Here is a 12,280-nt window from a genome sequence, read left to right on the forward strand (position 1 = left end):
ATCAGGCCTTGCTAGCTAGCATGTGTATCTAGACTGCTGCTTTCCCTGTATTTATCAAGGAAAAGCAGAGTCTTTTGATCTTTCTCATAGTGGGGCTGGAATCATGAGCAGGTTGCATGGCCCTGCGTTTCACAGGCCGATGTTATCTGGACACAGTGGTTCTACTTGTGGAGCACACAGACTGAATAACAATTAGAATGATACGTGTTTTTCTTCACCCCAGCTCCAGGTCACTTGAGCGTGTTTGTAATCCTCCTCGACAATCTTCCCTTATATTCCCACAGCTGGCTATTTTTTTGAAGTGCCAAACTGGTTTCAGAGCTCTGTCTGACCTTTATTTGTCTGTGCTTGTCTCATTAGGTCACCCAGATTCTTAGCAACACCGATTCAGATACCAAGGCCTCCCTTACTGTGTCGTGCTTGGGAGAAGGAGACTGGAACAACCTTGGGCATCCTCGATTTCAGGAATTTATTAATCTGAGACTGAATCCTGATCCGATTCTGCCAGAAATGGATGGGGTGTCAGAGTTTGCAGAATACGTCTCTGAGACAGTTGATGTGCCGTCTCCTTTCGATCTCCTGGAGCCACCCACCTCAGGGGGCTTTTTGAAACTCTCTAAACCCTGCTGCTACATATTCCCTGGGGGAAGAGGTGACTCTGCTCTCTTTGCTGTCAATGGATTTAACATCCTTGTGGATGGTGGCTCTGACAGGAAATCTTGCTTCTGGAAGCTGGTGAGGCACCTGGATCGGATTGACTCAATCCTGCTCACCCACATTGGTGCAGACAACCTCCCTGGCATCAATGGGCTGCTGCAGAGGAAGGTTGCTGAGCAAGAGGAGGAACAATCCCAGGGCTCTACCAACTACAGTGACTGGATGAAGAACCTAATTTCTCCTGAGCTAGGAGTGGTTTTTTTTAATGTTCCTGAAAAACTGAAGATGCCTGAATCGTCCATGAAGGTAAAGAGGAGCATCGAAGAAGCCTGTCTGACTCTGCAGTATCTCAACAGGCTGGGCATTAGGGCAGAGCCTCTCTACAGAGTGGTGAGCAATACCATCGAACCCATCACGCTTTTCCACAAAATGGGAGTGGGTAAGCTGGACATGTATGTACTGAATCCTGTCAAGGACAGTAAAGAAATGCAATTTCTGATGCAGAAATGGGCTGGTAATAGTAAAGCAAAGACTGGCATAATTCTTGCAAGTGGGAAAGAAGGTGAAATTTCTGTTCCCTATCTCACATCCATCACAGCCCTGGTGGTGTGGCTCCCAGCTAGTCCGACAGAGAAAATTGTGAGGGTTTTGTTTCCTGGAAATGCTCCTCAAAATAAGATACTGGAAGGTCTTGAGAAACTCAAGCACCTGGATTTTCTGAGGTACCCAGTGGCTACTCAGAAAGATATCACGTCTGGAATAGCGCCACCTGTGCTGAAGCAGACCAAAATTAAACAAAGAACTGACAGTAAAGAGAGTCTTAAATCTTCCTCCAAGCCGTCTGTGACAAAGCAAGCTAAGAAAGAAGAGGTAGTTGAGGAGGGGACTAAGGAGGTAAAACCAGAAGCCATAAAAGATGCTAAGATTGAGAAAAAGGTCAAAGAACACGCAGAGAAAATTCCTGAGAAACCTGCTAAACATGAAAAGATAAAGACAGAAACAAGCGATGCTCTTAAAGCTGAGAAAAGAAAATTGGCAAAAGACAAGGTTGGCAAAAAGCATCTCAAAGACAAAGTATCCAAACTGGAGGAGAAGAAAGACAAAGAAAAGAAAGAGATTAAGAAGGAGAAAAAGGACTTAAAAAAGGATGATGGAAAGAAAGAGGAAAAAAAGGATTCAAAGAAAGAGGATAAAAAGAGAGAAACCAGACCAGAGGCCAAAAAAAATTCGAAACCTGACTTAAAACCATTTACCCCAGAAGTAAGAAAAACATTGTACAAGGCAAAAGTTCCAGGCAGACTCAAAACTGAGAAGGTGAAAGTCAATACTGAAAAGGAAGCACCTGCTGACCTGAAGACATCAGTGATGGAGAAGGCACCTGGACAGGTGGAGCCAGGAGAGACTTCCATAGCTGAACAGAGGTTAGTCCTGTCTTCACCAGAAGATCTTACAAAGGACTTTGAGGAACTGAAGCACGAGGAGGAAGGGGCCTTGCAGGTGACTCAAGAAATGTCTGATATTGAGGCTAGTGATAAGGTTATGAGAGCACCTGAAACGGAGATAAAAGACTCTGTTGACATGATTACTCAGAGTTACCTTGAAGCAGCTCTGATTTTGGAAACAAAGATTCCTACTACTGATGTGGAAAAAGAATCACCAGCAGAGGAAAAAGCAGTCCACCAGCTTGAGCAGAGGGCGGGTCATGCTGAGAAAATAGAAGATGAAAGAAGAACAATAGATGAAAATCGTGACATGAGATCCTGGGTGGGAGAACCTGAGCAGGACAAGGAAGTTCAGCAGTTTCCAGACAAAGAACTTGTACTATCACAGATAGACTGCCTAGCAAAAGATGTTCTGTCATCAGCGTTCAGAGAGGGAGAAAAGGAAGAGGAGAAAATCTCTTTGGACAGAAAACAGAGGGAAGCAGAAACAAAGACTTGTGAAAAGTATATTGAAGAGACAGAGGCACAGGAGGAGGGTGAGAAGGAAAAGACGGAGGACGTGATAGAAAAGGCAGAACTGGAAGAAAAGGAAGAACAGCACATGAAGGCTGAGGAGAAGGTGGAAAAGCACAGCGACTTCTGTGAGCTGAATCAGGATGAGAGGGAGGACAAAACATTTACCACTATAGAAAAGAAAAAAGAATTCGGTGTTGTGGATGAGAAAGACAAGTTACTTGAAAAGGGTGTAACAAAGGAAGAGTCGTATCTGAGCAGTCTGCCAGTTCCACTAGGAGCAACAGCAGATCATGTTTCATATATCCAAGATGAAACAATCCCAGGCTACTCAGAAGCAGACCAGACCATTTCTGATGAAGAAATACATGATGAACAGAGAGAGAAGAACAAGTTACTTGTAAAGGACATAACAAAAGAAGAGTCATATCTGAGCAGTCTGCCAATCCCACCAGGAGCAATAGCAGAACATGTTTCATATATCCAAGATGAAACAATCCCAGGCTACTCAGAAACAGAACAGACTATTTCTGATGAAGAAATACATGACGAACAGGAAGAGAGGATCCCTCACTTGAAGTATGACGTCAATGCCTATAACATTTCTGTTCCTGACCACCCGGGCTCTTTTGAAGCAGTACATGGGATACAGGCCATGCCTCCTGCTGACCTTTCAGCCAAGGGCTATGCTGGCCAGGAGTCTGAAATCCTGGCATATCCTACAAACATTGTGGCAGCACCTCTAGCTGAGGAGGAACATGTATCCTCTGCTACCTCCATTACAGAATGCGATAAGCTTTCATCTTTTGCAACTTCAGTAGCGGAAGATCAGTCTGTTGCATCTATAACAGCACCGCAAACAGAAGAGACTGGGAAAAGCTCTTTACTTCTAGACACAGCAAACAGCATGCCCTCCTCTCGGACTGAAGCAACCCAAGGTCTCGACTATGTGCCCTCCGCTGGCACAATCTCTCCCACATCATCCTTAGAGGAAGACAAATGTTTTAAATCTCCACCCCCTGAGGATTTCCATGTGTTAGCAGAAGGAGAGAGAAAACTGGAAGCTCAAAAGAAGGATCTTCACGAAGAGGCAGAAGATGAAGAGGAAGAAGATGATGGGACTCCAAATATTGAAATGCCTCAGAAACTCAGAGGGCATTACAGTGCCCCCATATTTGCTCATCAAGGCTGTCCTGATAATGTGTTGATCAGTGTTCCCACAGAAGTGATGCAAAATTCTGGTCTGCCGTTATCCACTGAAGAAACATCATATTCCCAGGTTGACTCTGCAGAGGCTGAAGAGCGATGCATGAGTCCTGATGACAGTACAGTCAAAATGGCCTCTCCCACCCCATCTGGCCCCACTAGTGCAGGACACACACCTTTCCACCAGTCTCCAGTGGAGGAAAAACTGGAAACAGTAGATTCAGATCTATTTGAAAAGCAAACAGATGCTGCGGCCAAGAAGTTGGAAGGCCAAACTTCTGTTGTGGTGAAGGGAGCCAAGGGTGAACCTCTCAGAGAAGATGAGGTATCTAAATACAGACATGAAGAAGTGCCTGGACCTGTACAGCACAAGCTGGGCTTGGGCAGTGATGTTCCAGTGTCTCCTGGGGAGGAGGTGCAGGAGGCACCAGCGGAGAAGGAGGAGCTGCCCTGGCTCTCCTACCACAAGCAGGACACAGTGATAATAGGGGAGGAGGAGGAGCGACCTGCGCTGCCCCATCCCAGCACAGATGTGTTTCTGGAGCCAGAAAAAGAGCAAGGGACTAAAACCATGACAGAAAGTTTAATGGGATTTTCAAAACACTTGTCCTTTGAGCCATTCTCTACCACAGAAACATCTCTAAGAAATGTGGATCCTCCGCAGTTCACAAGCCAAATCAAATCTGAAAGTGATAAATCTCCACAGTTTTCACCGGATGACACCAAATCACTTTCTATTACAGAAGAAAGTATTGGTAAAGAAAAATCCTCAGCTATTTCTGTTAAGGGAGTGGTCACTGAAGAAGGAAAACTGCTGTATTTCACAGGAGACACCTCAGAAGAAGAAAAATCTTCTCATGTTTCCATTAAGGATATTTCTCCAGAAGAGACCAAATCCATTTCTCTCACTGAGAGTCCCAGCAAGGAAATTTCTTCAGACCTTTATGTTAAAGGAGTCTCTCCAGAAGACATCAAATCTCTTAGTTTCATGGAAGAGATGCCTGCAAAAGAAAAAACTATGTCTGACTTTACTGACAAATTCCCTTCAGAAGCTATGAAATCCATGGATTTCATGGAGCAGAGCCCAGCTACATATGAAAAATCACTGAAAATTTCTGCCAAAGAACTCACGGAAGAAGTGTCAAAATCTTTCCCTTGCCCAGAATTTAGCTCAGTTAGAGACACATCACCCAGAGATACTTCAACTGAAGATATGTCTCCAGATGACAGCGGTTTATATTCTGCAGCAGAAAAGGGACCATTTAGAATGAGAACTGCAGGTCTGGACTCTCAGGAAGTGTCTCCAGATGCAAAAGGCTTACACTTTCCAGAATCAAGCTCAACTGAAGGTAAAACATCTTCAGACATTTCTGCTGAAGATGTAAAATCTTGTAGGTTCAAGGAAGTTCAGGAAGAAAAATCCCCAGAAATGGAAGACTTTTACATCAAAGATTTAAGTTATGAGAAGAAAGTGTGGTTTCCAGAAGAGGTGGAGGAGATCCCTGTGCAGGGAAGGTGGCATAGGTATGATAAAGAGAGAGAGAGCGCATTCTTGGATGAGGTAGCAGAATATGAAACAAAATCCCTTTCTAAAATGGGAGAGGAGGAGATCCTGTCTCCTGCAGCACCTGGCAGTCAAACCTGGAGAAGAGCAGAAGGTGAAGCCTGGGGCTCTGCATTTGCGTATCTTCCAGATACTGGAAGAGGAGGGCGGATGCCCAGTGAGGAGGAGGATCTCCGTTATGCTGAAGACAAACCTGTGCTACTGCAAGCGGAAGCTGAATGTTTAAAGATGGAATCATGTGATTACAAAGACGACACTCAGAAGAGTGCCAAACCTACATCAGAAACTAAGAAAGCGGAAATAGTTCCTGCTGACATCACTCTTCCAGAAAGAACACAGATGGAAAGTTTTCCTCTGTCTTCTCGATGTGTCTCTAGTGAGGAAAATCAGGCCAATTCAGAAACTGGAAACAAAGAAAGGCAAGAATTGTCGGCGTCTAAACAAGATTCCACCTACCTGGATGATGAGGAGAAAGCTGTCCTAGATATCTATGGAAAGTCACTAGACCAAGCACTGATGGCATCTCCCATGCCTGTAACAGCTACCACTCTGGAAAGGGAGATGGACGCAGCACCAGAAACAGAAAGGCCTTACAAATTAGATCAGTGCAAGTCACCTCTACAGGAGGTAGTTACATTGAAGGACACAGAGAAGAAATCAGACATCAGTGGTTTGTATCAGGAAACAGACTGTAAATACAAGTCAGATAGAAAGCAAGAGGATGACTGCAAATCCACTGAGGGTCTTCATGACTCTACAGGAAGGAAAGAGCAGGTGGCAGCAGCACCTACTCTTTTGCAGTCTACAAGACCAGCAGGACATGAATATATAGCAGCATCTCCAGAAGAAAGTGCTGCAGTGTCTGGGCAGTGTGCACACTCCCCTCTAGGACAAGGCCATTTTCAGAAAAGCAGTGCTGCCATGGGCCATGCTGAGGCTGTGGGTTCTGCCAGCCCAGCAGCGTATCCTCCAGACACCTATTCCAGTAGCTTCCCCGAGCCCTATTCCTATGAGGAAGGGGTCTACAGACCTAGTGGTGATGACAGTTCTACAAGGCAGGAGCAAGAAGAAAGAGAACCAACTCCCTACCCTGATGAAAGAAGTTTCAAGTATGCTGACATCTATGAGAAAATAATTGTGTCTGGAATTGGACCCTCCCCCTTCACAGCCAAGGGTGCAAACAGCCAAGGTCACACTGACAAGGTGCCAGCAACAGCACTGATCTCTCCAAAACATCAAAGCTTTCACATCTCTGCAAAGGAAGAAGAGTCCTGCCTTTACACCTCTGCTGAGAAGGAGCTGTCATCCCCGGCATCCCCCAAAGATAAAGCAGATTCAGCCTTTGACTATGCAGGCATCCATGAAAGATTCCTACCCTTGTCTGAAACAGATAAGCTTAGGATATCTGAAGGACAGGAGAAACTGAAGCTGTCTTCTACTTTGCCAGAACTGTACTCTGAACGGCACCTATCATCTGCCAGCACAGCATTTGCCTCTCCCACGGACAGGACTGACACATTTTATCAGGAAAAATCAGCTGCCTATATTGATGCTGCTCGTCCAGATGAGAACATCCTTTTGTCCAACCAGGAGCAGGTAACTCTGTCCCTGAAATCTGAAGGCCCAAAGCCCAGAGATATGTACTATGAGAAAGCAGGTCGTGGGGAAGAAAGCATGAGTGACTCAGAGTTAGAAAAAGGCGCTAAGGAGACATCTGAAAAGGAGTCTAAACTGCAGAGCCCCGCCGAAGCTTCAGGCTCAGTCTATGCACACATCTCAGCAACGGACCGGTTCTGCCTACCAGCACCCCTTCTGCAAAGCAGGCGTCAGGAGTCCATTTCACTCACATCTACTGCCTCTTCACCTTCTGATCCAGGGTGGAAAGAGGAATACGCATGTACGGAAACCACATCAGCCACTGCCCTGGGGACATATGTCACTGGTTACAGCGATCTCCCAGACAGCAGCAGAGAGGAGCAGTCCTCGGGAATGTGCCACTTAAGACATGATTCTTTGCAGAAGGGAGAAGTTGCTGAAAAACCCACAAAGGAATCGCATTTCAGTGTGACAAATTATGTAGGTGCAGCAGTGGTCTCGGAGTGCCAAGAGCAAGCTGTATACTTGAAATCTGCTTCTGGGGAACAGGAAGGGGCGTACGAAAAGGGTCCAGCAGTAGAGAGCAGAGTGATGGATAGCTCGTCTGGATTTGAGTGCTCCCTGCTAAAAAAGAGTGCAACATCCAGTCTGTTCAGACATGAGCAAAACTCAACAAGAGGGGATATTTCTCTTTCTTTAAAGGTTCCTTGTGCTCTGCCCTCAGACCAGGGGAAGAAAGATGAGTACTTAGAGGTTTCTGAGAAGATCAGCAGCCTTGACTCATCTTTTACTAAATTCTCACCGCTGAGTCCCCGTGAAGAAGATAAGTTGTTCTCCAGAGTGGTGGAAAGAGAGTCTGTGCCCCAGCAGCAGCTGAGAGATGACTCTTCCAGCCTGTCAGAGGAACCTTCATCTGAAGCTACTACTCCAGTGATGCCGACCACAGCAGAAAGTTTCTACTCCCATGCGCTTTCCACATACACAGGTGCAGGAGCAGAACTAGGTACCCGGAGTCCCTGGGATGTGTCTCCACAGATTCTAGATAATACTGAAACACACACCGCTGAAACCAAAGACTTTGGGTTTGCTGAAGAACACGCTTCTCCATTCACAAGTGGCACAGGCAACAGCATTTCACTGAGCAGAAAGGAGTGCCAGGGTTCACAGCCCACACCGTTCTCTGCAGAGAAACAGCGGTCACCCTGCATGAGCAGTCCAGAGCAGAAGGCATCATTTGCAGAACAGCTTATGACACTGACATCTCTCCCTGATGTGCTGATGTCATTTCCTCATCATCAGCATGAAGATGAAACCACAGCCAATGGTCCAACAGAGGTGAGCACCAGCCTGCAAGCTTTCCAAAGTACATACCATGCAGCAGAGGCAAAAGATGAAAAAACATGTCCTGATTCTGACAGCGGTTTTTCTCCATGTGCAGGCAAAGAGGACACAGAGGGGCAGAGCCGTCCTTCCTCTCTGATGTCCCCTGAACACAGTTTCCAGCCCTTTTTTCCAGGTGTGCAGAGGGGTGGAAAAACAGAGGAGCACGGAGATGCTTCCCATGAGATGCAGCCACATTTAGGAGGCAGTTTTGATTGTGGGCAGAAGTTTTCTTCATGTGAATACAAGCACAGGAAGGGAGAGCTCTCTCCCTCGTTCATCAACCCGAGCCCTCATGAGCTCTCTGAAGACAGTGACCTCTCTCAGGAGGATGGTCATCCTTCAGTGCAAGGAAGACCACCCCACACTGGCAGTAGCCCCATGCAAAGTGCCACCGTGGAGGAAACCCCTCCAACATCAGTGAGTGATTCTGGAACTTCCCAGTCAGACTCAGATGTCCCACCTGAGACAGAAGAATGTCCGTCCATCACAGCAGATGCTAACATGGATTCAGATGAAGATGCCGATTTCCTCCCAGTGGACAAAGCTGTTGGGAATGCTCATCATGCCAGTTCTAGGTCCAGCCATGATCCTCAGCCTGTTCCAATGGTAGATCCCCATCCCCATCCTCCTCACCCCGATGTCTGCATGGTAGACCCTGATATGTTGGTAACTGAGCAGGGCATGAGTAGAACTGATAAAATTTCAAAGAAAGAAATAAAAGAAAAGAACAAAGGTGTGAGGAAGCCTTTGAGCAAAACCAAATCTTCCTCGCCTGCCCGGAAATTAGATGCGAAAGGGAAACGATCGCCCACTCCTGTGAAACAGCCATCGGACAAATCTCAAAAATCTATCACTGCCAAAAAAGAAAGAGAGGGAGGAGAGAAGAGCAAACCACGCAGTACACTGGTGCAGCCTCCTCACACAGAGGAGGAGTTATCCCGGAGTGGACACAGCAACCCTGGCAAGGGCCTCGTTAACGGCATCAAAACAAACTCCGGTAAGAAATTCTCCCTTACGTATGCGTTTTCTCTTTAGGCCAGCCACGGAGAAAAAGCACTGGGTTAAATGTAGCAGAAAGAGCACAGGAGTTCCCAGTCAGGCACAGAGGGTTTAAGCGGTGTTGAGGCAGAGAGGTTGTCACACAAATGATGGGAAAAGATCAAAGCCATAAAGAAAACTCTCAGCAGCTGCGGAGCTGAATGCAGTGACCTCTGAAGAGAGGCAGGCCCGGGAGACCTAATTCAGAGCTTTGTAGGCCAAGTTTCAGTTCCACCCAGGGACTGCATCTGTGGAGGAGCAGCAGGTATTTAGAGGTGAGCGCTGATGAAGAAATGCCAGCAACTGAAGGGCAAAATATGTGTTTTCAAAAGAGGTGGCAGCGTTTCAGCCTGTGAGTGGGGTACGCAGATTGCACTGGACAGAGATAAAGCTGTTCCGTTGAATAACAGGACACTGCTGTTTCCTGTCCTTGCCTCTGAAATGGAATGGGGACAGTTCCCCCACTGGAGTACTACATGCACGGCACGGAACAGACTGTTGGAGACGAGGGTCCTCTCTTTTTCCTAAATAAAGGTGTTAAGGAAGGATCAGCCTCAGGTCTGTGTCCAGGTTATGGCCTCTTGCTAAGTGCTCACACCAAGACCAGTGATCTACGGGCATCCTACCAGATAGTATCAGTATTAGGTGATACCGTATTGCATCATCATCTGTGCTGAGACTCTGCAGTGCCAGGCACTTTACAGACATGGAGCAAAGCATTAAGATTAAGCAGAGGTGAGACAGGAGCCAGCAGCCGGGCAGTGCCAGGGAGAATGGAGAACAGAAACAGAGCAGATGTGCTGTGGTCTGCGCAGATGCCTGCTGCAGGCACTGTGGCAAGGAGAGAGTGATAGGAGAAGTGGGGGAAGGCATGCGGAGGTGCAACAGGGAGCTGTTCTCACGTGAAAAGAGTCCCTGTGTGTGTGCGCTGCAAATGCAGCTCTGGTGAGGCATCCTGGTGTCACTGACAGCAAGGGCGATGGATGGCCGAGCGGTTGGTGAAGGGGCTGTTCAGTGTAGTGGTGTATGAGAGCAAAACAGTGACTGGGGCAGTGCTGCGGTCCCAATGCCAAAGAAGGCTCTACAAAGGAGTGTGGACTAAGCAGGGCTGAGGTTTGTGAACAGCAGGCAAGCAAATAGGTCACAATCGAGAGAGCCTGTACCAGGGTGTTAGCAGAGCATCTGTGCGGGTGCCCGTGCCTTAGAGGCGCAGAAAGGACCGGCAGGATGCAGCTTGAAAGGGAGGGTTGAGACAAATGTATAGGACATAGAGGTTGTACGTTGAGCAGCGCTGTGAGTTGCCCACATTAAATTTAGGATGAGGACTAGACATCCATAAGGCTGGCTGAGTCAGGGATTTTTGTTCATGTAGCAGGTAGGCAGCACAATGACCTGTCCGTTCTGGTAGTTAGTGGCATTTTGCTCACGGAAGAGACTGCCCAGAGATAGTACATGGAAGGAAGAGGAGGACAGCGGCTGCTGTGATTCCACAGAGAGCAGGAGGAAGAGAGGGGATGGTCGTTCTGTGGATGGTGTGTGTATATATGTGCATATATATTGCTGAGTATAACAACTCTTGTTTGACTATCTCTCATCTCACAAATGTAAGCACCAGCAAATAATAAAATAGAGGGACAAAAGGTTGATAGAGAAGAGCAATATAGCCCTTGGAATAGCAGCGATTCACAGGGATGGCAGAAAGCTAGGATGGAGCTACCAGAAAGTCTACTGTAGTATCCTAGGATCACATATAAAGGCCATCAAAATACGTTTCTTTAGCAAATAAAGGTTATTAGACAAAAAAATTAGGACAAAATATTGATTGGGATGACAAGTCTGCAAAAGCTAATGATAAGAGGGTTTTTTATTCCCTTCCCCAGGAAAGACTTCTGAGCCTAGAGCCTTCCAGTCCTTCCCAGAGAACAGCAGGGTTCCCTTTCCCTTCAAAACCTGTGACAGCGCTGGCACAGAAATGTACCTAGATCACTTCTGAGCAGTGGACCCCAGATAAACCTTACCTTTGTTGCTGCTGCTGGGCAAAACTTTTCTGGGTTTGAAGTCCTTCGGTGTTAATTTGAATGTCTGTCCTTTCCAGAAGGGTTTTGATAGCCTTTGTTTTCTTGCTTCCAAAGCTTCCAGTAGTTCTAAAAGCAGTTTACCTGTGCCTGTGGGTCCACCTGTCTATGTGGACTTGGCATACATCCCCAACCACTGCAGTGGGAAGAACACTGATCCGGAGTTCTTCAAGCGAGTTCGAGCATCGTATTACGTTGTGAGTGGGAACGATGCAGCCAATGGAGAACCAAGCCGTGCAGTGTTGGATGCGCTTCTGGAAGGGAAGTCTCAGTGGGGGGAGAACCTGCAGGTAGGTCATGGAAATGCCAAGGAGTCTGTGTGATGCTTCTTGTGTCACAAGTGCTGGGGAGAAGGTCTGTATCACAAACACCCAGAGGGAGTACGCTAAGGGGAAGCACAAGTACTGGGGATGTCCTGCTCTGCAGCCTTAGAAGAGTAAATGCTTGTTCCCATGAGGAGGAGGAAGACACCCACAAGTGGTGTGAGTTGAAGCAGATATGTCCCCCTCTCCACCTCCTTCAGCGGGGGGGGGGATGGGTGGGGGGGAAGCATTTAGAGATCACACACTTCTCCTTATCTGTTGCATGGTCAGCCTAGCCTGGAGCGAAAACAAGCACCATCACAGTCAGGATTTTCATCACGATGCCCACAACCAGTAGTATTCTTGGCCGGCCTTGCTGCTGGAAATCTCTCTGACAGCAGCTTTTTATTGGTGCTTTTGAACCAGGGCGTTCTTACATAGTTCTCATTCAGTCAGGTTTGCAAGACATCCTGAGTGGGCTCTGTTTCTGAGAACAGGTACAAG

General features: G+C 47.1%; 1 protein-coding gene across 2 annotated transcripts in view; it reads left to right on the forward strand.

The window, feature by feature from the left end:
• MAP1A (microtubule associated protein 1A) overlaps window positions 1-12,280 on the forward strand; it is a 58,542-nt gene that overhangs the window by 42,619 nt on the left and 3,643 nt on the right. For both annotated transcript variants that reach the window (XM_054077284.1, XM_054077285.1), the window contains exons 4-5: window positions 361-9,358; window positions 11,532-11,764. In XM_054077284.1, the coding sequence (XP_053933259.1) occupies window positions 511-9,358; window positions 11,532-11,764 (9,081 nt within the window). In that variant the 5' untranslated portion in view covers window positions 361-510. The remainder of the gene's footprint in view (window positions 1-360; window positions 9,359-11,531; window positions 11,765-12,280) is intronic.

The sequence above is a fragment of the Cuculus canorus genome, chromosome 12, assembly GCF_017976375.1.
Source record: "Cuculus canorus isolate bCucCan1 chromosome 12, bCucCan1.pri, whole genome shotgun sequence".
Lineage (NCBI taxonomy): Eukaryota > Metazoa > Chordata > Aves > Cuculiformes > Cuculidae > Cuculus > Cuculus canorus.